This window comes from Zalophus californianus, chromosome 1, assembly GCF_009762305.2.
Source record: "Zalophus californianus isolate mZalCal1 chromosome 1, mZalCal1.pri.v2, whole genome shotgun sequence".
Classification (NCBI taxonomy): domain Eukaryota; kingdom Metazoa; phylum Chordata; class Mammalia; order Carnivora; family Otariidae; genus Zalophus; species Zalophus californianus.
This window is the reverse complement of record NC_045595.1, coordinates 634,346-660,374: the sequence shown is the minus strand read 5'-3', so window position 1 is coordinate 660,374 and position 26,029 is coordinate 634,346. Positions and strand designations below refer to the sequence as shown.

Sequence of the window (26,029 nt, the reverse complement as noted above, 5' to 3'; positions counted from 1 at the left end):
CACCTGGCTGGCTCAGTTGGTAGAGATGTGACTCTTGATCTCTTAGGGTCTTGAGTTCAAGGCTCACAATGAGTGTAGAACTTACTTTATTTTTTTTTAAGATTTATTTATTTATTTATTTTTAAGATTTATTTATTTATTTGAGAGAGAAACAGAGTGAGAACATGAGCGGGGGAAGGAGCAGAGGGAGAAGCAGACTCCCCGCTGAGCAGGGACCCCCCCCCCCGACATGGGGCTCAACGTGCGGATCCATCTCATGACCCTGAGATCATGAATTGAGCCAAATCAAGAGTTGGACGCTTCACCGACTGAGCCACCCAGGCGCCCCAGAGCTTATTTTAAGAAACAAAACCAAACAAGAGCACCTGGGTGGCTCAGTTGTTAAGCATCTGCCTTCAGCTCAGGTCATGATCCCGGGGTCCTAGGATTGAGCCCCTCATCGGGTTCCCTGCTCAGCTGGGAGCCTGCTTCTCCCTCTCCCTCTGCCCCTCCCCCTACTTGTGCGTGCTCTCTCTCTCTCTCTGTCAAATAAATAAAACCTTAAAAAAGAACCACATAAAAGTCTGTTTCAGTGCCATGCTGCGTATATAAAGAAGGGTGACAGGCTGGACTTGGCCTGCAGACCTCTCCAAGCAGCTACACCATCTTGTCCAAGCTTTCAGCTGCTCTCCAGAGGCCCATGTGAAGGAGCCAAGAGGTGCTAGACAGAGGTTGGTGACACTCTTTGAAGGTCTTGGATCTAGCCAAGCCTGAAAGCAGTCAGATCAATGGGTCTCATCCGGGGGATGGGTGACACTGCCCCCCCAGGGGATACCAGGCGATGTTTGGGGATACCTGTGCTTGTCACCCTGGGGGAGCTCCTGGCATGGAGGTGGTGTGGGCCAGGGATGCTGCTCAGTCTCCCCCCCAGCCCCCCAGTGCCCAGGATGGTTGCTTGATGCAAAGAAACATTTGTCTCCAAATGTCAGCAGTGCTGATGGGGAGAACCCCGAGTTAGATCTATCCCTGGATCTTTCAGTTCCATGAGCAAAAAAATTCCCATTTACAAAATAAAAAAAAAAAAAGCTAGTTTCAGTTGCAGTTTCTGTCACTTGCAACCAAAAGATTCTAACCAATCTGGGAGAGAAGACATTCATGCAGGGGGTTTTGGACATGGATGTGCAGACAGCTGGCCCTGGGTGGGCTCCTCCATGCAGGAGCAATAGCATGGGGGAAGGACAGGGGTCAGGGCCCATGCTTTAATTTGTTATCGGCTTAATTTTAGAACCGTAGGCAAGCTGCAAAGGTTGCGTGGAGGACCCTTGTGTGCCTGGCACCCTTCCCCTCGCTGAGAACCTCTCATCTTAGTGTGGGACATTTGTCATCCATATGCTAGTAACTAATCTCCTCTGTTTGTTTAAGATTTCTGTAGTTCTCCCTGATGTCCCTTTTCTGCCCCAGGACCCCACTGGGATCCCACACGACACTCAGTTGTCACATCTCCTTAGGCCCCTCTGGGATGTGATAGTTTACCGGACTTGCCCTGATTTTGAAGACTGGCCAGTGTTGACATTAGGTATTTTTTAAAATATCTCCTGAATGGATTTTGTGCAATGTGGTTCTCTGGGTTAGACCGGGGGGGTGGGGCGGGTTTGGAGGAAGACCACAGAGGCCAGATGCCCTTCTCATCCGGTCCTCTCAGGGACCCCTGTTGTCCACACAGCTGCTGGGTCAATGGCCACAGAACTGTTTGCGCACTGAGCCGCGACAGACCCACCAGCGTGTTTGTGGCTCGAGGGAGCAAGGCTGAGCCTGCTGTGAAATCTATCACCCCTCTGACTGTCGGCGGCGACTGCCTTTTTGTTTTCAAGGTTTTTTTTTTTTTTTTTTTTTAAGTAAACTCTACGCCCAATGAGGGTCTCAAACTCATGAGCCCAAGATCAAGAGTCGCATGCTCCGTGGACTGAGCTGGCCAGGCACCCCCCCGATTGTCTTCTTGTTCTTCTGGTGAAATTCACATAAAATCAGGCATTTTCAATGATACAGTTCAATCGCTTTGAGTGCAAGCACAGAGCTGTGCAGCCACCAGCTCCCCGGCTCCAGAACATTCCATCGTCCCTGAAACATCAAGTCCCCATCAGCTGTCACTCCCCAACCCTCGCCCCAGCCCCCGCTCCCATGGGCCCCCTTCCCGTCCGCAGATGAGCCTGTTCTGGACGTGTCACCCACGTGGACTCACACCCCGTGTGGCCTTCTGTGTCTGGTTCCCTCCCTGAGCGTCGTGGGCTCAGGGTCCGTCCCTGGGGCAGTGCATGTGGGCGCCTGGCTCCTGTCCGTGGCCAAGGGATGCTCCCATGTGTGGGGGACCGTGTGTGTATCATCTGTTTGCACTTCTTGGCTATTATGAACCATGCCACCAAGAAGTGTTTTGTTTTCGGGGCGCCTGGGTGGCTCAGATGGTTAAGTGTCTGCCTTCGGCTCAGGTCATGATCCCAGGGTCCTGGGATTGAGTCCCACATCGGGCTCCCTGCTCCATGGGAAGCCTGCTTCTTCCTCTGCCTCTGCCTCTCTCTGACTCTCATGAATAAATAAATAAAACATTTAAAAATAAAAATAAATAAATAAATGAATGAATAAATAAAAGAAAAAAGAAGTGTTTTGTTTTCTTTAAACATTTTTTACTATAAAGTCCTCACCATACCCCACGCCCTGCTCAAGTGGCTCTTGCCAAATTCTCACAAAAACCCTCCAAGGGAGGTACTACGGTTATCCCCATTTTATAGATGGGGAAACTGAGGCACGGAGCGATTAAATAGCCACTGGGCGGCAGAGCCAAGATCTGAACCCGGGAAGTCTTATCTCCGGTGCTCTACAGCTAAAGCTCCCCTCTGCCCGTGGGGCAGGAGATGACCAGCAGAGGTGGATGAACCTAGACCAGCTCCAATACCTCCCCCCCAGATTCTCACCTGTTAGAACCCAGATTGCCCTGCAGATTCTGATGGGGACGTCTGCCTTAGGGCTGGGGATTCTGGCTTCGTCCCAAGCCCCAGTGGGGGTGGAGGGTGGTGGGGTCCCATGAAGTTCTCCAAATGCCCCTGACAGCCCTCATCCCTCGGGAGCCTAGCCCCTGTGGTGTATGTGGGACCTGGATGTGAGTCAGCCAGGCCCCAGCTGCCCCGGAGTTTCCCTTCAGGGCAGGGCAGATCCAAGGTGAAGGTTCCGGAAGTCCCAGCACAGGTGACATCAGAGCCCAGGGCTGGCACTAAGCAGGAAGGACGGGCAGGGTGGGGTGGGGGCGGGGGTTTCATCTAGCTGCTCAGACCCTCACTGGGCAGGGTGTCCTAGTGTCCATACTGTGGCTGGGAGTATCACCGGGCATGCCCTGCTCTCTGCTCCCCCCCCCCCCAGGTGCCTGACAAATGCATCACCACCTTCCTCCCTGCCCACCCCCCACGTTCCCGCTTCCCTCCTGCACTCACCTGCAGCCCCTTCTAGGCCCGCCCTGCCCCAGCGGCATCTCTGGGGGGCTCCACATCCTCCACGGCTCCCCATTACTCTGGGGATAACGCCAAGCCAAGTCCCCCTCTGACTTGGGGTTGGGGGTGGGTACCGGGTGAGGACCCCCAACTCTTCTCCAGCTCAAGCCTGGCTCACTGCAGCCCCTTGACAGAAAGAAATTCAAAGTCCGGCTCCTTTGTTTGGCTTCCGGGCAGCAGCTGAGCCCCCTCAGACCTCTGTCTTGCCACCAGATGAGCTTGAGATGGGGCCCCTCCGTCCCACCCCACCCAGCACATGCAGGCTGATGGAGCAAACTCCAGCCCCCACTCCCCTGCCCCAGACCGCACCACTCCATTGCTCCACAGCCTTCAGCGGCTTCCCTCTGCCCCCAGGATAAGGGCCGTGCCCTAGCTTTGCAGGCCCCGCCTCGGCCCAGTCCCCCCTTCCCAGTCTCACTGCCCTTGCTGCCCTGGCCCCCTGCGCATGCTGTGCCCTCTCCCTGATGGTCCTTCCCCCATGGGGTGGACTGCTGATCCTCCTTCTCTTTCCTGCCTGTTCCACAACCTGGTAACCTGGGGGAGGTGGGGAGAGCTTGCTCAGGGATTACATTTAACCCCTGCAGCTGGGGTGTCCCAGCCCCAGCGCAGAGGTGGGAAATCCTGTCTGGGGCGGACCTCAAACCCACTGGACAGGTTTGCTGTTCCCTGCAGTGTCGTGGCTCAGAGGCCGCCCTGGTTGGGCTGGGCCAGATCCTCTTCTGGGCACAGGCAGGTTCAGGATGGGGACAAGGGAGCCGTGGGGCCCTGGAGCCAGCCGGCCAGAGCTGCCTGAGGACACGTGGGGCAGTGGTGGGTGGGCCTGGCTTCAGGGAGGGGGCTGGACAGGGTGGGGTCCGCTGGGGAAGACAGCTGGGCAAGCGGGAGGCAGAGATAGAGGGTGAGACAGAGGGAGAGACCTGGGGGCAGAGACAGAAAGTGATGGAGCCGGAGGTACAGGCATGTTCCTGTCCCTGACTCCGTTCCCCTTTCTACACCCTGGGAAGGGCTGGAGGGGGAGAGAAACGAGGGCTCGGGAGAAGGGATTGAAGAGGGGAGGCGGGAGCAGAGCCACGGGGGCTGGGGGGCAGCCAGGGGAAGTGGGTACAGAAAGGAGAAGTGGTGAGGGACCCAGAGCTGGGAGGCAGGCAGGGAGGTGCTCCCACTGCTGGGGAAAGCCGGGGCTTTCCAGAATGTGGAGAAACAGGAAGCAGCTCCATCCCCGCCCCCACTTGCAGGGCAGCACCAGGCCGGGCCCACCTGCCCCACCTCACCTGCCCAGGTCGGAGGGTCTCTGCTGGAACCGGCAGGCGGCCCCCACTCCTCCTCCCTGGCTGAGCCCTCCGCCTGCCTCAGTCTCCCAGGCTGTAGGAGGGGCATAGCCCTGGAGTGCTTCCCAGGAGGGAAACTGAGGTCAGGGGTCTCCTCAGTCTTTCCCCAGATGGGGAAACTGAGGGGTAGCCCAAGAATCTCCCCCTCGACCCACAGGGAAGCCCCCAGGGGGCCTGACTTTCGGGTCTGCCTGAAGTTTTCTGCTGTTCAAAACGATTACAGCAAGAGTTGATGCGCACGGTGAGCGCACCTCTGCGGCTCCCCGTGCTCGGTCCCATGGCCGTGCCCTTTTGGCAAGTGAGAGCACTGAGGTGCAGAGAGGGGTCCTGGCCTGGCTCTGGGACCCCATTTCTGCCTGTGGTCTCCCCACATGGGGTTGCCCGATCTCGCCAAGAAAAACACGGGACTTCCAGTTAGATGTGGATTTTAAATACACAGACGCTACTTCTTTAGCGTAAGTAGATCCCAGATCTCACCTGGGACATACTTAAACACTAAAATATTGTTCTTCGTCTACCTGGAATTCGAATATAACTGGGTGCCCTGCACTTTACCTGGCGGCCCTACTTTCTCAAGCCTGGTCAAAATGCCTGGGGGAGGTTTAGGGGGTCCCCGCGTGGTACCGGGACAGAGGGCGGGCTTGGGGGAGGCTCTCTGACCCTCCTGCAGACAGACCTCCGGCCTTCCGTGAGCCTGGTCCCCAGCAGAGGAGGGGATGTGGCGCCCATCTGACCAGCAGGGCACGTCCCCACCCTCAAAGGGAGTCCTTCTGCAGCCTGAGCCAGAGAGCTGGGGCTGCCCAGGGCCCCCATCCCTGCCTTTCATCTCCTTATAAAAAAATCCCTCCTCTCCAGCCTCAGCCTTCTTCATGATTATCATCTCATTCAACACTCACTCAGGTGACTCGGTGGACTTTTCTGAGGAAAGATCCAGAAGCTCATCTGGAAATACTCGTAACAGCCAGATGCGAGGCGCTTGTTCATTTTGCTTTCTCAGTAACCTAGAAGGTAGCTACTATTACCATACCCATTTTACAGGTGGGGAAAGGGAGGCACAAAGAGGTTATGTAACTCTCTGGGGGTCACACAGCGCATCCGCCAAGCTGCTCCCTAGCCTGGGCCTCCAGCTCTGGAGCTGTGCCCCTTCTGCTCTCCCAGGCCGCCTCTTGCAATTCCCTGGAAATCCCCGAATCTGACTAATTCCCTAGACATCCCCAGACTTGGCAGATTGCTCCCTGTCGAGATGGCTGGACCCACCCCGGCCTGGGCAAACTGCCCCCATCTCAGGCAAACTTACCCATAGGGACCTTGTGGTTTCTCTAGGTGGACGTGGCAGAGGTCGAGTCCATGCCTCCCTGCAGCTCCGTGACCCTGTGCCAGCTACTCAACGGCTCTGCAGTGCCGTTCGCCCACCAGCCAAACACAGGTAATAGTGGTCCCCGCCTAGGAAGGTCACGGCGGGACAGGGCTGGCTTCGTGGGTGTGTGACTCAGGGCCTCGCCCAGGCCCCGCACCCAGGGGCTCTGCTGTCGCCATATTGACATTCTGAATACTTTTTGAATGAGGGGCTCTCCGTTTTCATTTCTCCCTGGGCGCCACAAGTTATGTGGCTTGTCCTCTGTGACAGGAAATGGGAAAATGCCACCGGAAGCCATCTATCCCCCATGTCAGCTTATTCGTGCTTTTGAATCCTAACTGTATTGCTCAATATGGCTTATCTTCATTAGCTATGAAAAATAGTTTCAAAGTCAAGGCTAGAGCCCAAATTGCCAAAAACTACAGATACCGAAGCAAAGCTCATTCTGAATAAATCATTTCTCCTCTCTGGGCCTCAGTTTCCCCATCTGCTCCCTTGTGCTTGCAGGTTTGGCTACAGGGAGTCCCTGGCTTGGCTTTTGTGGGGCAAACAGGTTTTAAACATATTCATCTCCTTTACATACCCTTACAGGTCTGTGAACTGCTTTTATTTGCCTGGACTGTTCTTCCTACACGTGTCTATCTGGCAAACTCCTACTTGAACTTCAAAGCCCCAGCTTCAATACCCACCTCCTCCATAATTCATTAGGCAGAGACTTCAACCCCTCCCTGAGCCCAGGCCTGATCTGGCAGATGGGACTATCTGGTCCTGCTCTGTCTCCCCTAGACTGGGAGCTTCCTGAGGGCAGGCCTGAGAACTGAGTCCTTTGGGTCCCCAGCTGTGTCCAGCCCAAGGCCAGGCTCAGAGTTCACTGAATAAGCAAACAAGCACATGGAGAGGTACCTCTCGTTTCAGGGGGCTGGTGGTGAGGCGGGGACATGGTCACAGGGCTTTCACTACTGAAAACCCAGAGGGAAGGGGTGGTGCCTCCCAGACTGGATCTGCCTGAACAGGCCTGGCCCACCCCACGGTGGATCCAATGGGTTCAAGTCACAGGAAATCTACTGTCTGTGCCAAACACCAGTCCTACCCTCTTCCTGGCAGTGCGGCAAATCCCAGCCTCATTTGCATCAGGCCCTGGGAAGCCCTAATGGGGAGGGAGCCAGGTGGGGAGCAACCCGGATCCCCCCCCCCCCCCCCCCGGCCCGGCCTGAGAGGAAGCCCCTCTCTCTTGGGTTGGCTCTTGGGCCTCACCAGACGCCCCCTCCCACGCGCTGGGTTCCATGGTCAGGGGGGTCCCCTAGGTCCCAGAACTCCTACTGGGGTGGAGACAGATTAACAAGCAGACACCTATTGGTGGAGAGGCAGTTAAGGGAGAGAACGACGGGGCGGCGCCGTTTCAGAGGGTTTTCGAGGGAGGATCTGAGGAGGCGGGCTTCAGAGCTAAGATCTGGGTTATGCGAGAACCCCAGCGGCCTAAGGTCAGGCGTGAGAGTGCACGGTGGGGTGGGCCTGGAGGTGGGCCAGACTCAACTCGACCTTCACGTTGGCAGAGGAGGAAACTGAGGCTCGCAAGTAAGCTACGTGCCAGGGTCCCAAAAGAAACTGGCAGGGTTGGGATGCGAACCCGTGGCCCCACTGAGCCCCAGTCCCTCGGGAGGGCGTCAGGCCTCCGCCCCGCCCCCGCCCACCAGAGACCCCGCCCCGCGGCATGACCGGAAGTGAGCGGGGCCCCCAAGATGGCGCCCGAAACCCGGAAGTGAGCGCGGCTGAGGCGAAGCTCGGAGAGACGGAGGCGCCGCGGGCTCCGCGCCCGGCCGGACCCAGGTCGGAGGTGAGGCGCGTCCGGCGCGACGCTCGCTGCGACTCCGCCGCCCCCGCCCGGCCCGAGCCGCGCGCCCGGCCGGTTCGGGCCCTGGCCCGCCGCGGCCGCCCGCGCCCCGGGCCGGGGGGTGCCGGGGTTCCGGGGACGCGGGCGGAGGGAGCGCGGCGGCGTATCCCCGCCTTCCCCGGCGACCCCCGACCCGCCCCGCGCCGCGAGCCTTGACCCCCGCCCTCCTGTGCGACCCCCCCCCCCCCCCTCCCCCGACCCCGCCCTCCGCCCTCCGCCGGGAGCCCCGTGCGCGCGCTGGGCCGGGAGCCCCGAGCTCGCCCTCCTCGGCGACCCCCGCCGACCCTCCTCCACGTGAACCCTGACCCCACCCGCCGCTGCGCCCCCCCACCCTTTCCTTCCCTCCGCCTTCCGTAACCCCCCCGCTAATGGGGGGAATCTCGGGAGTGACTCCCTGACCCCTCCCGCCGGTGACCCCCGAGCGTTACTTCTTTGGTGACCCTTGCCCCGCACTTCTCGGTGACCGTCCGGCGCCGTGTGTGACGCCCCCGTCACCGCTGCTCCGTGGTTCCCCGACCCCTCCCTTCTGGTGACCCTCCACCTCCGGGGCCCCGGCCCCTTCCTTTCCGGCGGCTCCTGACCCCAGGCTCCTTGGCGATTCCTGCCCTTTCCTCCTCTCCTGGCTTCTGTGCCCGGGCTGCGGCCAGCAGCGCTCCGGGAGGGGCAGACGCTCCTGATCCCCGCAGCTTTGGGATGGGAGCCGTCCCGGTGTGGACGGAGTCCGCCGAGCACGTTGGGTGGGAGTGCTGCCTTGTGCCTGCGTGGGAACCTGGTGTCGGGGCGGGGGCGCGAGGAGAGGAGCAGGGCAGACGTGGCCTCGGCCGCAGAGATGCAGAGGGCCGCCCGTGGGGGTGGGGGCGGGGGCGGCGATGCCCGCCCCCAGGCCCGTGGAGCGGGTGGCTGGTGGGTCTGGAGTCAGGGAGCAGGGCTGTGGACAGCCAGGGAGGAGCTCCTGGGAGGCGGTGGGGTGTCTGTCTGCATAACGTTATGAGTGGAATGAAAAGGAAGAACATCAGAGTCTGTAAGAAGTGTGTCGGGGGCATCCCAGCTTCTGCTTCCCAGAATGGACGTTAGTCCCAGCTGCTCTGAATGTCCTTCCTGCCCGTCCACCGCCCAGCCGGGCTAGGTTGTGCCGTGTATTTGCGCCCCATACGGAGGGTGTTGGCCCCGAAGCTGGCCAAGGTGAAGATTGCTGGCAGTTTGGGGGGGGGTGAGTGTTCCACGGCATGGCTCGGGGCTGGTATTGAAGGACTCTAGCTGCTGCCGGGCATGCTGGATCTTCCCTGCAGATGCTTTGGAGAGACTCAAGGAAGATGGGGCTGGGGCCCTGGGGGCTGCAGACCCTGGAGGGAAGAAAGATGGCCACCTGTCAAAGGCACGATACCCCAGAGACGTTCTGAGGCCAGCCTTGGTTGGGATGGGAGGCCTGGCCCTTCCCCCAGGCGGGCCGGTGGAGAGGGCTGGACCTGACCCTGCGCTTCACTTTTCCCTGCTTGCCTGGCTGTGGGGGGCGCTTGTGAGCAGGGTGTCTGAGCGTCCCTGTCTTGGAGGCCGAGACCTGGGGCCCATTGTCTGTGTTCTTTCTTCCCAAGCCCCCTGGATTTTCCCAGGGGAGACCCCAGAGGTGGGTGATGGCTGCTCAGAGCTTTCTGCTCTGGACCACAGTCCCTCTAGGACATCCATCTCCGGAGTCCTCAGAGAGAACTCAGACTATGAACTCTGGGCACCGGGTGGGTGGGCCAGGGAAGGCAGGGTCCGTGAGTGGCCCCAGGGCCCCACATGGTGGGGAAGACGCAGCCAGGCACCCGACAGACCCCCGAGGAGCCCCGGAAGTGCAGGGTGCCGACCTGGGACAGGCCACCGTGGGGAGTAGGGGGAGGCATGCTGGGATTTCAGAGGGCGGGAGGGCGCTTTTGTTTAACTCTGAGGATTGGAGCAGACATCTGTTCATACCTGCCTGAGCCAGCACCTGCCCGGTGTGTGTGTGGTGTGTGTGTGTGTGTGTGTGTGTGTGTTGTGTGTGTGTGTTGTGTGTGTGTGTGCTGTATGTGTGCGTGGTGTGTGTGCTGTGTGTGTGTGTGTGTGCGGTGTGTGTGTGTTGTGTGTGTGTGTGTGTGGTGTGTGTGTGGATGTGTGTGTGTGTGCGGTGTGTGTGTGTGTGTGGTGTGTGTGGTGTCTGTGTGTGCGTGGGGTGTGTGTGTGTGTGGTGTGTGTGGTGTGTGTGGGTGTGTGTGTGTGCGGTGTGTGTGTGGTGTGTGTGTGTGTGTGTGTGTGTGCTGTGTGTGTGCTGTGTGTGTGTGTGTGTGGTGTGTGTGTGTGTGTGGTGTGTGTGGTGTCTGTGTGTGCGTGGGGTGTGTGTGTGTGTTGTGTGTGTGCTCTGTGTATGTGGTGTGTGTGTGCTGTGTGTGTGTGGTGTGTGCTGTGTGTGTGCTGTGTGTGTGTGTGCGCTGTGTGTGTGCGTGCTGTGTGTGTGTGTGTGCTGTGTGTGTGTGCGTGCTGTGGTGTGTGTGTGTGTGTTGTGTGGGGACATCTGTGTTTTGGCAGAGGGGTAGGGGACCGGATTTCCAGGAGAGCCTGTCGGAGTGCAGAGGAGGTAGTTCCTTTGAAGTCCAGGGTGGGGTGGAGCAAGCCCAAAGAGCAAGGCAGCCCAGAGCCAGAGCCCTCCGGCTGTGTGACCTTGGTTCAGTCACTGCCCAGACCTGGAGGGACACCGAGGCTGGCTCCCCATACTCTGCGGGCCTGGCCCCTGCTGGGGCAAGACCAGCTCAGGCTGGCCCAGCTTAGTTCTAGCAAAGTGTCAGAGGCCCCTCCAGCAAGGGCCAGGCCGGAAACGCTGACCGAGCGAGCTCGGCCGGGAATAAAGAGGCAACTGTGTCTAGTCCCCAGAGGCCGCCTCCCTCCCAGGATGGCCTCCTCTGGATAAGAGGCCTTTAGGGCTGCAGGGCGGGGGTGGGGATCTGCTTGTTCTCCAGTGCTGAATGCGGTGGTGGGGGGTACCGTCATCTAAAAGTGTAAACACACTGCGGGGCTGACATGCAGAGTGGGGAGGCGGTCTCAGGGTGTCCACATGTGGACGTGTGTGTGCAAAAGCACCTGTTTTGTGCATACACATATGCAGTATGTGCACCCACATGGGAGGGTGTCCACGTGAATGTGTGTGTCACGTGAACATGCATGTGCGTGTCTGTCTGCTCTTGCCTCCATGCGCTGTGTTCATATGCACGTACGTGTGAGTGAGCTCTCCTGTGCTGCATGTGCCTTTGTGTGTACATGTGCATCACGTGTGCGGGATTTGTCACACACAGGTTTGGACTGTCTCAGCCATATTTCCGCAGCCAGGGGCCATGTGGTCAATCGGCGGGGTGGGGGGCGGGGGCGGCTGGGTACACAGCAGAGCCCCAGGGAGCCAGAGAGCGTGGTCACCCAGACCGTTCCAGGCCTGGCCTGCCTCCTGTTCTGCCCGGACCTGAGTGCAACCTCGAGTCCTGGTGTCTGTGGCGTGCCTCTCCCCTGAGTGGACCCCGCTCCCCGTCCCTTGGAACAGCCCTCCCCCGCTCCTGCCGTGCAAACTTCCTTCATCTTCCTGCCCTTGGGGACAGCTAGCCTGCAGGTCCCCTGCTTCCCTTGCTGCCAGGCGGGTGACTTGGGTGAGGGCGAAGACTGTGATTTCTGATGCTCAGGCCCCATTGCCTGCTGTTCTGGCTTGTCAGTCCCCCAGGGGAGGCAGAGATAAGACTTGTCATTTGCTTATGTACTACCACATGGATGGACCTCCAAACTCGACGCTCAGGGAGGGAACCAGACACAGAAGGCCACACAAGGTGTGAGTCCACGTGTGACACGTCCAGAACAGGCTCATCCGCGGACGGGAAGGGTGCTCATGGGGGCCGGGGCTGGGGAGTGACAGCTGATGGGGACGGGGTTTCTTTTGAGCTGATGGAATGTTCTGGCGCTAGGTAGAGATGATGGTTGCACAACTCTGAATGTACTGAAAACCACTGAGTTGTGTACTCTAAATATGTGAAGTGTATGGTTTGTGGATTGTGCCTTCACAAAATAAGAAAGCGTTTAAAAAAAGGCAGGGCCTGTCCTTGCCGCTCTGATGCCCATGTGCTGTGGCTTGGGGTGAGCGGATGTCTGGGAGTGGGTCCCGAGCATGGCCTTCTGCTGCCGGCTCATCCAGGCACTGCTCGGTTGTCAGGCATCTTCTGGCCCCGGGAGAAGGACAGAGGAAGTGCCATCCTCCCATTGTGTGGGGGCTGGGAGCCCCTCACCAAGCTCCAGCTCTGCCCCAAACCACTGCCATGGGTGGATGTGGAGGATGTTCTGTAAGAAGTAGTCCTGGGGGCGTTTGGAATTCTGGGGTTGGGGTGCCTTGGGTGGGCCCTGATTGCCTGGGGACCCCCCCCCATGAGGCCAGGTGACCCCAGTGACTTCATGCCAGATGGTCCCACCTCCTCGGTCAGCTGCAGCGGTGGCCCCCTCCCATGCTGTCCACAGCGTGCTGGACAGGGCGATGGCCTAGGGAAGCCAACAAGGCGCTTGTCGGGGAAGGGCATTTATTTGGCCCCTGCTGTGTGATGGGGGAAGTGTTTGGCCTCATTACCTCCCTGGGGGCTTGTGGTCTGTCTGTGCATCTCAGGTACCCCCTCAGAGCTGGGTGCCTGCAGACCCCTCCCAAGTTTCCCGCCCCTGGAGCCCCACAGCAGGGGCGCCACCACCATTTATAGGAAGGGTCTCCTGACCCGCTGGCACTCTGGGCGCACAGTTCCCAAGGTTCCCATGCCTTCCAGAACATGCCCCCTGGGCTGCTAACTGCTGCGGATGCTGTGTCCTTCCTTGTTGGGTGGCGCTGAGAGTCGACGCCCAGATTCCCCGTCAGGATCAGCCTCTGTCACCTTAGGAACAAATCCCCGAGTGAAACTGAAAGAGGCCTTCCTTGCCCTCATTCCAAGTCCTGCTGTGTTTCAAGATCCATGTATGCCACGTTCTGGGAAGCAGGTCACCCCTGTTTCCTTGTAGTCACCGCCCAGAGGGTCAGAGGCCACTGACACAGGGTACTGGGGTGGCAGGAGGAAGGGGCGGGTCCGGCTGCAGGGCTGCAACGGGCGGTAAACTTTTATGGCACTGACTCACCAGGTGGGGCAAACATCCCTGCCCCCGGGGTGGCCCAGGGGTGCTAGGAGTGGCCGGTGTCCCACCCCCAACCTGCAGCCCAGAGTCTAGCCAGAGCGAGAAGGTGTCTTCCTCCGTACGTGAGGTAGACTGAGGAAAAGCTCCCCCCCCCACCCCCGATGCACTTGCCAGAGTCGGGTGTGGAGCTGGGAAGGTGGGGTCTTTGGCCTGTTCAAACCCCTGTCTCCCCTGCTGGGGCACCACAGGCATCCGGATCTGTCTGTGGCCAGGTTTGTGCAGGGTCTGCACAGGCACCAGGTGCTTATTGGGACGGCTTCAGGGTGTCTGGATTGTCCTCCTCGGCCACCTGCCCTGGAAGCTGTAAAGTGGGCGTATAGGACCCCCTCCTTCCCCCGCCTGGTCCCAGCGTGGTTCTGAGCTTGGCGCTTGCCATTGGCGCCTCTCCTGGTGTCGTTCAGGCAAACACGAGCTGGCCAGGGGCATTTTCAGGGGGTTTTCATCAGATTCTGGCCCTCCAGGAGCTCGGCTCACTGTTCTGAGGTTGGGGCTCAGACGGAATGGGCCCCCAGGTCGCTGTCGAGAGGCTTTCAGGAACAGCCTTGGAAAGGGTTCTAGGTTGTCACGAGGTGGGGGTGGGGGGCGAGGTGGCCCCACTGCCAGCATCGTGGGAACCTGGAGGAAGGCGCCGCATGCAGGGAGGGTGTGGACCTGATGGCTGGATTGCCAACTTGGAGAAATCAGGGGCTGCCACCCCCAAATCTAGATCTGCCACTTCTCTTGAAGAACCAGCCCATCTGGACGCCCTGGGCCACATTTCTGCATAGTGGAGGCCGTGCTGCCCCAGCTGGGCCCACCCCCACCTGACTCCTCTGAGGCCTTGGGGAAGCTCCCCTGAGAAGGGCTTGCTGGGGGCTTCTGTTTCCCAGAACCTGTTAGTGTGGGGGAGGCAGGGCCAGGCTTGCTGCCTGCTGGTCCGCTTATGCACTACGCACTACCTGAGTTCTGCGGGCGGCTCAGTGATGGTCCCCGAGACCAGGTCCTTCAAGACCCCTGAGATGGGGGTGACCCCGGACTCCCCAGGGGCCCAGCATCCTCACAAGGTCCTCAAAAGCAGAGAACTTTCTCCACTGGAGGCCGAAGGGGAGTGAGAGACTTAAAGCCTGAGTGGGCCTCTGTGTCTGTGGCCGGTGACAAGGACACGGACCTTCTGTCCTGCTGACAGCTGCATGAGCTGGAGGTAGACTCTCCGCAGAGCACCCGGCATGAAGCCCAGGCCTTGTGAGGCCCAGAGCAGGGGTGGCAAGCCAGCCTGGACCCCTGTTCTGTGGGATGTGAGACAGTTCAGGGGTGCCGCTGTGAGCTGCTGAGTTGTGGTCGTCTGCCACGGGAGAAACAGAAACGGATCCAGGCTCTGTTAGCAGGTCTTGGGGTACCCACTACTGCAACGTGGGGGCCTCTGGCTTCTTCCCAGCAGTGGGCACAGGGTCCAGCCCAGTGCTGGTGTTCTCTAGGGATGGAGCATGTGAGACTGTCTAGCACAGTTGCTGTGCCCAAGGCCAGCCCGGAGCCGGGAGGAGTCTTCCTCCTCCTGCAGGATACCAGCTGCTCTTTGGGTTTGGGCAAAGGTCCCTTGTGATGTTCTTGCTACCAGGCTGGACTAAAGGAGGCTGAGAGGGATGCTGATTGGTCAGGCTGCTCACCTAGGACTGGTGTGCCCAGCCATGGGTGGCGGTAGCCCCTCTCCTGCTCAGGGCTCTCTGAGGGGCTAGGCAGAGAGACGTGGCATGCCAGCCAGCCTGAAGCAAGCCCAACAGCAAGCAGGGAATGGCAGCAAGCCCCCGCGGGGACAGACCACCCTCTGCATAGACAGACAGAGTAGGGCACATTGGTGTCAAAGGACCAGGATGTCTGGGGCCAGTAGGATTTGGCCCAAACCTGCTCAGGGGAAGAAGACGTGGGTGTCAGCGGAGACCACAAGCTCAGTGTATATAATGCCTTTTAAAAACCGTGAGTAAACACAAGACCCGAGTAGACACTTCCCAGAAGAAGCCACGTGGAAGGTGCTCAGCGCCTGTAGGAAGTGTTGGTGTGGGCAGAAGTTTAAGGTCTGCCACCACTGAGGGTGGGTTAGCAGGTGCAGCAGCTGGGACCCTGTCCCTGCCAGTGGGCAGGCGGGTCGGCACCGCCCCCTTGGGAAACCACTCGGCTCTCCCTGCTAAGGCTGAACTAAATCTGGACGTGGGAGGGCCCGTGGACCCCCGAGACCCAGGCTCGAGTGCCCCCAGCTGCGACTGAGGAAGCTCCATGTTCTGGTCCCCATCTCCTCTGGGCCACGTGCCCCCGAAGCTGTGCCCTTGGGGCTGGTGGCAGGATGCAGTGACTGGCCCCCTGGGGCTGCACGCCTCTGGCATGCCCTCCTCAACTCCAGGGTGGCCTGCTCAAGCACCCGCCTCACCATAGGGCTGCTGGAGTGTCATTCTGCCCTGCCCGTCATGGGGCCGTCACGGCGGCTGGTCTCTCCTGGACAAGCGGATGGGTCTGTGGGCCCACGGCTGCCAGAGGCAGACAGTGAGCCACAGGCGACCCCAGATCTGTCTCCAGAGCCCAGCTGCAGGCTCCCCGTGTTTTCCCGGGGGTTGCTACCACTCCCTCGGTCGAATCCATCTGGGATTGGTTCTGTTTCCCTGTTCCGCCGTGTATGAGAGCACTAGCACCTGTTGTGTTTGCGGGGTCTGGGTCTGTCTTAGGCACGTGCCTGTCCCTGCACTCGGCTCCTGGGGTGGTGTGCAGGGCCCTCTGGGTGTCCCCCACGTGGTCCAGTTCTGCCACTTCTAGAAGCTCTCGGGGGTCGGGCTGGGGTAATGGGCCGTGTGGTGGTCCTCCTACCAGGGCCACCTCTGCTCACCGTCAGCTTACTGGTCTTGCATTCAGCCATGTGTTGACTGGGCCAGGCCACAGCTGAGGTCTCTGGTGTGGAAGAAACATGGGGTCTCCCTGCCCAGCCCAGCGTGGCGACCACCTGTGCCGTGGCCTACAGTGTCCCCCTGCCCCCATGCCTGTCCCCAGAATGGTACTTCCTTTATGTCCCAGCTGGATGGGGGGTTTTGCAAGAGCCCCATCAGTTGAGACACCGCTCCTGGGGGCGGGTCTGTGGGGGCCCTCTGGGGTCCTGCAGGCCACTTTTCACTACATTGAGAACAGAGCTGGAAATCCAACCCTTGGGCGGCTGTGCTCTCAAATGGGGATTCTGGGTGCGCCCACCTTGTTCTTGTCCGAGATGGAGGGGCTCCCCCTTCCCGCCCTGCCTGACCTGTGCACAGGGGGCTAGGGCCCCTGCCTGTCTTTGGCATCCCAGAGCTGCTGCGTTCCACATGCCTCCTGGGAACTCTGTGGAAATCCGAGGTCATGTGCTTGGTGCCAGCCTCGCCCGCAGCTCCTGGTCAGCAGTGCTCCCGGCCCCCAGGGGTCACAGGGATTTGGGCTGAGGGTTGGGGTGGCTCCAGCTGGGGTTTGCCTCCTCTCCAGTCCTAGTCCAAGGCCTGGGGTGGCCTTAACAACTGTCCACACACTGGGCTGCTTAAACCACAGGATTTCATTCTCCCCGTCCCAGAGCCCAGAAGTCGGAGGTCGAGGTGGGGCAGGGCCACGCTCCCTCTGGGGGCTCCGGGGGACGGTCCTTCCTGGCTCTCCCAGCTCCTGGGGGCTCCGGGCATCCCTCGGTGTGCGGCCGCGTCACTCCCGTGCCTGCCTCCGCGGTCACACGGCCATCTCCTCTGTGTGTGCCTCCCCCACCCCCCGCCCCATCCTGGATCCCAGGACCCTCCCTCAGAGCCAGGTGGAAGGGTGGCCAGAGAGGCTGCCATCCTCTGCCCAGTGGGAGGCCAGCAAGTCCCTGCTGCCCAGAGATGCAGTTCCGGGGGCGGCCCCATCCTGGCCTGGCGGGGTACAGATGAGGGACCGAGCAGTGGCGGGCCGGGCGGTCAGCGGGGTCAGGACAGCCTGCTCCATGTTTGGGGGGCTGGGCCAGCAGAGCTGGGCTGACGGCTGTGGGGGTCAGCAGAGAGGCCAGGTTCCTGCAGGTGCCTGCCGGCCAGGGGTATGTCCAGGCTCAGGCTCTCCCAGGCCTTGGCCTCTCCCATGCTGCACTGCCCAGTTGTCTTATCTGGACCACTAATTCCTTGCTCTTTTTCTTTTACAATGACTCATTCAAAGCCTGATCTCAAAAGGAAATTGTGTGAACGTAAACCACGATTGTGAAGCGCAGGCCTGTGTGAGCACCCACGCTTCACCTGTCGTGGGATGTTCTAAAAATACACCCTGTTCCCTCTGCACGGGCACTGAGCTCTGTCCCAGCAAGGCACGGTCTGAGTTACGTCCCTCCGTGTCCTGAGACCCCGTCTGGTACCCACTGGGGTTGGTCCTGAGGCAGCTGGAAGCTCCCAGGGACGACACATTCAGGCTTGGGGGCTCGGGGGCTCGGGCAGGGCTCAACGGGCAGCACTGTGGAGTGGGGGAGGTCAGCAGAGGCCGCAAAGCGAGGGGCCGGGCAGGTGGCGTCCTGAGGGTACACAGAAGGGGGGCTGCCCCAGTGCCTTGGGGGAATGGGGAACAGGAAGCCTGAGCCTGTGGAGGCTCTGGCCGGGGGGACGACGAGGTGACATTGGACCTGGCTGTTGGGGGGGGGGGGCTCTGTAGGGTGGCCTCTGGGGGCATGGGGTGGTGGTGGGCATGGAGTGAGATTAATGCAACACAGACTTTGCTCTTTTGAAGTGTACAGTTCAGTGTCTTTCACTGTATTCCTAGTGTTATACAAACATCACCACAACGTAATTCCAGAACATTCCGTCAGCCCAAAAGCAGTCCTATCCCCATCGGCCGTCACCTGGCTGTTGGCCCCCGCGGGCCCCCTTCCCGTCCGCGGATGAGCCCGTTCCGGACGTGTCACCCACGTGGACTCACCCCGCGTGGCCTCCGGTGTCTGGCTCCCTCCCTGCGTGTCGTGGGCTCGGGGTCCGTCCCCGGGGCGGCGCGTGGGGCGCCTGGCTCCTGCTCGCGGCCGATCACGTGCCCGTGTGTAGACAGACCACGTTGTGGTCATCCTTTCACCCACGCATGGACGCGGGCTGCTCTCTGGCTATTACGACTCCTGCCGGTGTGGACATGTGTGGACAGGTTTTGTGTGGACACGTGTTTTCATCTCTCCAGGTGCTGGGAACAGAGCCCCCTTGCAGGGAGCCCCCAAATCCAGGAAATTTCTGGGGCCTCCGTGAAGGCAGTGGTCACTTAAGTGGTCGCTGGATTTTAGAGGCCTTTAGCTCTGCTGAGTGCCTGACCAGCCTTGCCCATGGACCTCCAAATATCCCATTTCTCCTGATGAGCAAAACTGGGGCTCAGAGAAGCTAAGGTGCCCCTGAGTTGTTGCACAATGATCAGTTGTTAGGCTGAGCTGGGTTTTGACCCCATCTGCATGACCCCAGAATCTTTCAAAGGAATGGCCGAGACCCTGAATCACCCATTAGCCGTGTGTTTATCGAGGAAGACCTCAGGATTTTCCACTCTTGGCTTCTAAGGCTGTGTGCCACTGGCCCCGGCCTGCAGGAGCCTGGAGGGCATGGGCAGGGGCAGGCCGGGGCCACCGAGGCCACCGAGGCCAGGGGAGGTGCTGTCCCAGCAGCAGGTGTGAGCCCGTGAGCCCGCACAGCCGAGCAGGGCAGCAGCAAGGCTTCAGGGCCCAGACACATCCCTTTGCTGGACCTCAGGCCTGTGGCCCCTTTTCTGGCCAGGAGCTCTGGGTAAAGGCAGCCCCTCCCCACCCCCTGAGGGATTGCATAAGCTGCCGGCGTGCGGACAGTGGTTACTGGAAGTCCCGAGGATTTCTTCATCCAGGGCTTGGCCGGGAGCGGCAGCTGCCTCCCCTTCCTGCCTCCCTTGGTGATTAACGTCCTCAGCCACAGCCTGCCTGAGGAGCCTGCGGGCCAGCCTGAGTCTGGGCTCCTGGCGGCTGTGGGCGGGGCCCAGGGGAGCCTAGGGCACAGGCCACGGGGCAGATGGAAATCGTGTGGGAAATCCTGTGCATCTGTTCTCAGCCCCTCTGGCATTTTCCGGGCCTGCTCTGCCTGCCTTTGAGAACAGGGACATTCTCGGCGGGTATGCTGTGTGTCTTTACCCCTTCCTGGCTCAGCTTGGCCCCGACTCGCCCAGAGACCCTCCTGCGAGCCTAGTTTGGCTACAGAGGGACAGGGTCGGCCCTCAGCTTGGAGGTGCCTGCTGGGTTGGACTTGGCCTCCCAGCCTCACAAAGCCAGGCCTTGGGATCGGCTGAGCCTCTGCTGCTCGCACCAGGACCCATGGCTCTCTTCGTGTGTGGCAGGAGCAGCCCCCCAGGGCCTGAGTTATTTGTTATTTGGTGGGCCAGGCAGCCTGAGATGGTCATGTGGACGGCAGGGGGGAATGTGGTGGAGCGGCTCAGTCGCACTGGAAGGGCTGCCGCCATCCTGGAGGTCTGTCCCCAAAGCTCATCTTCGTTCTGCCCCGGGTACTGCTCCTTGTGGCCAGGAGCCCCACTGTGTGGCCCTTGCTGCCTGGGGGGGACCTGTGGTCAGAAGTCCAGTCCCCAGGAGGGGCTGTCAGGCAAGGGTTGGGGCCTCCCAGTGCTTGGCGCATGTGGGCTGAGCCCAGGCCGAGAGGCTGCTCAAGCATGCTCAGGCCGCACTTGAGACAGAGGCCCCCTTCCACCCTAGCACAGCCCCTGGGAAGAGGCTGGGGACTGAGAGGGGCGCCCTGTAATACTGCAATGTTAGGGGAGTCTCAGCTCCCACCCTCCCTCCTGATTGTGCAGCCCGCTGCCCTGACCCTACCCCCTCTGTGCAGGTCTGGCCTCAGCCCACTCGCCCTTGTCCCTTGTCCCTGGGGGTGTGCCCTCTTCTGTTGGGGCTCACAGGGTGATCTCGGGATGTGCCACGTCTCTCCCTAGGTCATGATGCCACCACCGAGGAGCAAGAAGCCCAGATAGACGCCCCCGTGGCCTGGGTCGTGGAGCCACCCGATGCTGGCAGTGGGGCCCACCATGGACGGGGAGTTTCCTCAGCATGAGCCCCCACCAGCGGGCAGCATCCTATACAGCCCACCTCCCCTGCAGACCCCGCTGTGCGGGTCCAGTGTCCAGGTGAGTGCTGGCCGCCCCAGGGTTGGCCTTGGGATGGGGTGCTGCCCTTGTGGCTGCGGCTGCAGCCCCCCCTTCCAGGGCCTCGAGCGGATGTCCCAGCCCCCAGCTTTGCAGGCCCTCAGGGGGTGCCCAGCTGCCACCAAGTTTCGCAAACGTGAGCCACCAGGTTGGTTTTGCCTAGGTCATGACTGGCCCTCAGGGAGACGCTCAGGCCTCGCTGCTGTCTTCACCTGTAGGACAAGGGCTGGGATTTCCATGACATTTATTTTATTTCAAGGTTTTTTATTTTAAATTTAACGGACTTTACATCTTTTAAAAGATCTATTTATTTGGGGGGGAAGGGGCAGAGGGAGAGGAAAAGAGAATCTCAGGCAGACTCCCTGCTGAGCGTGGGGCTCAATCCCATGACCCTGAGGTCACGACCTGAGCCAAAATCAAGAGTTGGACGCTTAACCGACCAAGCCACCCAGGCATCCCCCAAAGTTTATGTTTTGTTTTGCTTTTTAAGATTTTATTTATTTGATAGTGAGAGACACAGCAAGAGAGGGAACACAAGCAGGGGGAGCGGGAGAGGGAGAAGCAGGCTTCCTGCGGAGCAGGGAGCCCGACGTGGGGCTCGATCCCAGGACCCCGGGACCATGACCTGAGCCGAAGGCAGACGCCTGATGACTGAGCCATCCAGGTGCCCCCCAAAGTTTATGTCTTACGCAGTTTTAGATTTATAGGAAAATGGAACGCAAAGTTTCCACATACCCCCCTTTCCCCATTGTTAACATTTTGCGTTTTTTTTTAATTTTTATTTTTTCAAAGATTTTATTTATTTATTTGACAGAGAGAGTGAGAAAGGGAACACAAGCAGGGGGAGCGGGAGAGGGAGAAGCAGGCTTCCCGTGGAGCAGGGAGCCCGATGTGGGGCTCGATCCCAGGACCCTGGGATCATGACCTGAGCCGAAGGCAGACGCTTAACGGCTGAGCCACCCAGGCGCCCCAACATTTTGCATTAATGATCATGCTAAGTTGTTACAGCTGATGGGTCAATATTAGGACATTATGAACCACAGGCTGCAGGTAACGCCAGGGCTCACTGTCAGTGCCACACACCCTGTGGGTTTGGATGAATGTCACGGACAGTGATCCACCATCGTAGCGTGGCACAGAGCAGTTCCTGGCCCTGCTGACTCTCCGTGCTCCGCCCAGTCACCCTCCCCAACCCCGGTCACTGCTGATCCTCATTCTGCCTCTGTGGTTCTTCGGTTTCCAGAACGTCCTAGACCCGGAACCACACGGTGTGCGGCCTTCTCAGCCCGGCTGCTCTCACCCAGGGACGTGCCGCTGAGGTGCCTCCGTGTCTCTGCCTGGCTCGATGGCTCATTTCTTTTCAGGGCTGGATAATATTCCCTCGTCCGGGTGGAGCCCGGCACATTTATCCACTCGCCTACGAAGGGCATCCCAGTTGCTGCTGAGTTTTGACAGCTGTGATAAAGTATCATAAGTAAGAAAGCCACATAGGTTCCAGTCCAGCCTGCTCATATGGCAGAGTGTACGGAGGGTCCAGAATTTTGCAGCAAGTCAGGCCTGGAGCCTGCCTTTCCTGGGGCAGAGCCGGGGTTCTTCCTGCTGGAGAAGAGCAAACTGTTTATCAGTAGGGAGACTTGAACTGCCAGGAGGGGGAAGGAGGGGTGTCAGGGCACAGTCGTCGGGGTACACGTGGCTGGGGCTGCCATGGGGCCCTCCTTCAGGGAAGCGTCAGCTTTTTCCTTCCCCTCGGTCCCGCTGGCTTGGGGCTGGGAGGAGGCCAGGCAGCAGGAGAGAGCCGAGAATCAAGCTTTGGTTTCAGAGGGGCCGGGAAGTGGGCCACTGGGGTCAGGCGCCGCTCTGGGTCCAATGCCCGGAACCATCGGGAGGTGTCGCAGGTCCATAACTGGAGTGTTGGAAAGCAGTTGGGTGTGTGTGGACCCAGAATTCAGTCTTTGTCCAGGTGTGCCCCCCTGGTAACCCAATGTAACAGGCACGGAATACAAAGTTACGCGAGTTACCCCTGAAGAGTCCATGTCCAAGCCTTGGCTGGTGTCCAGCGCCTCTGGCCAGGGCCCCAGACGCCACTGTGCGCCTGCCCTCTCTCCCCTTCCTGTTGGAGCTGTGTCCACATGTGCTCTGACGCTCCGTGTCCCCCGCCTCCCTCTGAACTTCCGTCCGCGCCATCATGGCCAATGCCTTGCCGCTCCCCTCCTGCCGTCTGGCCCGTGGCGCTAGGTGTGTGTTCCAAGGGCTCGATTTCACCCTGTTCTGTAGTCTCAGAGCATGTGCCTGTCATTCCCAGTAATGCTGCAGGATTCCTTCTTGTCAGCATCCCATAATTCGCTTAATTGTTTCCCTACTGTCAGGCTTTTGGGGTGATTCCAGTTTTCTGCCGCTATAAATAGCATCACTGTGTTTCCCCCCTTCTCGGATTAGGCTGGGGGTGTCCTTCTGAATCAGAGTTCCTGGGTCTGAAGGAGTCCAGGGTAGGGCCGCCCAGGACAGGGCTGTCCCACAGGGGACGTGCTCCTGCCACGCCCCCTTCATGGTGGCCCGTGTCGATGACTGGGGTGCCAGCGCTCCCTGGAGGGCCCGTGGGACCAGACATGCTCGGAAGCGGGTGTGGAGGGGCCCGCTGGGGCCGCGATGTGGACCTGAGGCGAGGGAGGTGCCTCTCGGAGCCTGGAGGACCTTGGCCCAGAGCCTCCTCGGGCCGTCAGAACTCGGCAGAGCGCTCTCCATGGTGCTCCCTGAGGCTGGGCCACCCCTCCGGGTGTGTGCTGAGCCCGTCCCGCAGGCCTCCAGCCGCGCGGGCACCCCCCGCCAGGCCAGCTGGGTCCTGCCCATGCTGACGCTGGAGTGTGCACGGCCTGTGTGGCCGGGACGCCCCATCCTGCTCCCCTCCCCTCCGTCCTGGCTGGGCTGAATCAGGCTCCGGAGGAGGAGACCTGCCCTCAGGACTCCCACTGTCACTAAGGGTGGCCTGATTTAGCAAATAAAAATGCAGGCATTTAATGAAACTTAAGTTTCACATAAACACAGATGATATTTTAGGGGCGCCTGGCTGGTTCCGTCGGTTAAGCGTCTGCCTTCCACTCAGGTTGTGATCCCAGGGTCCTGGGATTGAGCCCTGCGTTGGGCTCCCTGCTCCGCAGGAAGCCTGCTTCTCCCTCTGCCACTCCCCCTGCTTGTGCTCCCTCTGCTGTGTCTCTCTCGGAAATAAATAAATGAAATCTTTTTAAGAAAATAAAAAAAATTTAAAAACCTCACAAATGATATTTTAGTGTGTATGTCCCATGTGATACATACACTAAAAATTGTTTGCTGTATTTTCTTTTAAGATCTCATTTATTTATTGAGAGAGAGAGTGTGAGGGGCAGAGGGAGAGGGAGAGACAGAATCTCCAGCAGACGCCCCGCTGAGCATGGAGCCTGACACAGGGCTCGATCCCAGGACCCCGAAATCATGACCTGAGCCAAAATCAAGTCGGCTGCTTAACCCACTGAGCCAGCCAGGCGCCCCTAAAAATTGTTTGCTGTTTATCAGAAATTCCAGTTTCATTAGAAACCCTGTATTTTATCTGTATGCCCTGTTCTATCTGCTGCCCTAGCAAAAGTGTTATTTTTCTACGTCGGCTTATAGGTCCCAGGGCGTGTGTCTCCCCAGGAGAAGCCAGCTTCTCTGTCTCCACCTGGGAAGTCCCCAGACAGGCTTGCATTGGCTGGTAGGGGTCAGGCGCCCATCTCTAGATCAATCATGTCCCAGGGGCCTGCCCTCAAAAGGCAGAGAGACGCGCCTCTGACTGTATGTGGAAAATCCCGAGGAAGGCTCTGATTGGCTGGGTGGTGGCACCCCTTAGAGTAGGGCTGGGGCGGCCTTGATTGGCAGCCTGGCAGGGCCGCGCGCTGGGGGAGGAGGTGGGGGTGCGGGCGCTGGGTAGACAGAGCACAGTGACCTCCCGCCGTCTGGCTTCCCGGGTGAAGTCTGCGGTCCTGGCAGACCTGCGGCTCTGGGCAGAGCAGGAAAGGTGGGGTGAATGAGACCCCCGCACAATGGCCTCCCCAGCCTGGAAGCCCCCTCAAGGCTGGTTCTGCCTGCTGTGTGCCCAGAGTGGCCCACGGTGCCTGGTTTATACTAGTTCATGAGATATCCTGGGAGTGCCTGTGGCCCTGGGAAGCTTACGTTCCTCTCTTGAGTTGGAGTTCTCTCCTTTCTCTTTTTTATTTTTTTAAAGATTTTATTTATTTATTTGAGAGGGAGAGAATGAGAGACAGAGAGCACGAGAGGGAAGAGGGTCAGAGGGAGAAGCAGACTCCCCGCTGAGCAGGGAGCCCGATGCGGGACTCGATCCCGGGACTCCAGGATCATGACCTGAGCCGAAGGCAGTCGCTTAGCCAACTGAGCCACCCAGGCGCCCTCTCCTTTCTTTTTTAAAGATTTTATTTTTAAGTCATCTGCATACCCGACGTGGGGCTTGAAGCTACACCCTGAGACCAAGAGTCTCATGCTCCACGGGCTGGGCCGGCCGGGCGCCCCTGGGTTGCTCTTCTTGCATGGGGCTGGAGCGGAGAATTGACACCAGACCAGGGCCCTGGGCTGGCCTCACCCTGCTGCCCTGGAGCAGGGGCCTTCTGGAGGCTTCCACAGTTACTGCCCATAAGTGACATGCCACCAGCCTTCATGCTGGGAGGGCCCCGTGTCGCTCTCCCCACTGTTCTCACATCGTTATTTTGCAGCCTGTGCCGACACTGGGAGAGCAGGTAGGACCCCTTCGCTGCGCGTCTCTCCCTCTCCTCTCTCTGTCCTGGTGCTCTGGGGCCTGACAGCCCTGCAGGGTCAGGGCGGGGGGCGTGCGGTGATGGGAAGTCAGGGCCAGAGACCCCAGACACAGGGCCAGAGAAGGGCACCTGGTCTCCCCCCGCCACCTGGGCTGGTTCCAGCCCTCCGTTGGTGAGTCCTGCGGGGAGGGAGGGGGCTGTGGCTGGGGCCGTGTTTCTGGAGGCCTTACGGAGGAGCGGGACTTTGGTGGACCAGCGGGAGGGCTGCTCCTCCCCCTGCCAGAGCCAGCTAGGACGGGTGGGGGCGGTGACTGTGGCCATCAGGCCCTTCCCCAGCGGTGGCCTCCCCGACGTGCTCCCACACAGGCCACGGCGTGGGTTAGGGGAAGGGACCCCACTCGGCAGGCCTGTGCATCAGGGTGGGACAAGCCTGCCATGCAGGGGGTGCGAGTGTCCACCATCCCACATCCCCAAGCTGGTGCTGTCAAAGCCCAGTCAGGGACCCCCGAGCCCCCGCTGGCCTCAGGCTCACCCCTCCAGCCCCCGTTGATGTTTCTCAAAGTGGGCTCCCCAGAACCCCTGCCTGTGCTGTACTCTTGGGCCAAGCTGGCTTGGCCTGAGGGAGTTCTGAGCAGGCCAGGCTGTCATCCCCCTGGGAGGGGCTGGCCCATGGTGCTGGTGGGAGCCCCTCTGAGAAGTCCTCTTGGCAACATGGACCTCCTTTGGGCCTGGACCAGGAGGTGCCCCAGTCCCACCATCTACTTTCTGGAAGTGGGGGGGGGGGGTGGGTCAGGGGGGAGCTCCAGGCAGGGTCCCCGGCCCTGCAGCACACCTGGGTCCTG

General features: G+C 60.0%; 1 protein-coding gene and 1 long non-coding RNA gene across 4 annotated transcripts in view; one reads left to right on the top strand and one right to left on the bottom strand.

The window, feature by feature from the left end:
* Nucleotides 1–451: 451 nt before the first annotated feature.
* LOC113916877 lies at nucleotides 452–9,016 on the bottom strand. Of its 3 annotated transcripts, XR_003518067.2 has the most exons (5): nucleotides 8,673–9,016; nucleotides 6,141–6,286; nucleotides 5,740–5,844; nucleotides 3,459–3,641; nucleotides 452–2,097 (listed from the first exon to the last, which is right to left on the bottom strand). It is a non-coding gene; the product is annotated as an uncharacterized LOC113916877 (long non-coding RNA). The 3 variants fall into 3 exon arrangements; XR_003518066.2 differs by lacking the exon at nucleotides 8,673–9,016 and having other exon boundaries at nucleotides 6,141–7,347; XR_003518068.2 differs by lacking the exons at nucleotides 5,740–5,844; nucleotides 8,673–9,016 and having other exon boundaries at nucleotides 6,141–7,347.
* The window catches only part of LOC113916876 (protein strawberry notch homolog 2), a 47,151-nt gene continuing 28,667 nt past the window's right edge, over nucleotides 7,546–26,029 (top strand). The window contains exons 1-2 of the mRNA XM_035727795.1: nucleotides 7,546–8,034; nucleotides 20,200–20,391. Coding sequence (XP_035583688.1) covers nucleotides 20,272–20,391 — 120 coding nt within the window. The 5' untranslated portion in view covers nucleotides 7,546–8,034; nucleotides 20,200–20,271. The remainder of the gene's footprint in view (nucleotides 8,035–20,199; nucleotides 20,392–26,029) is intronic.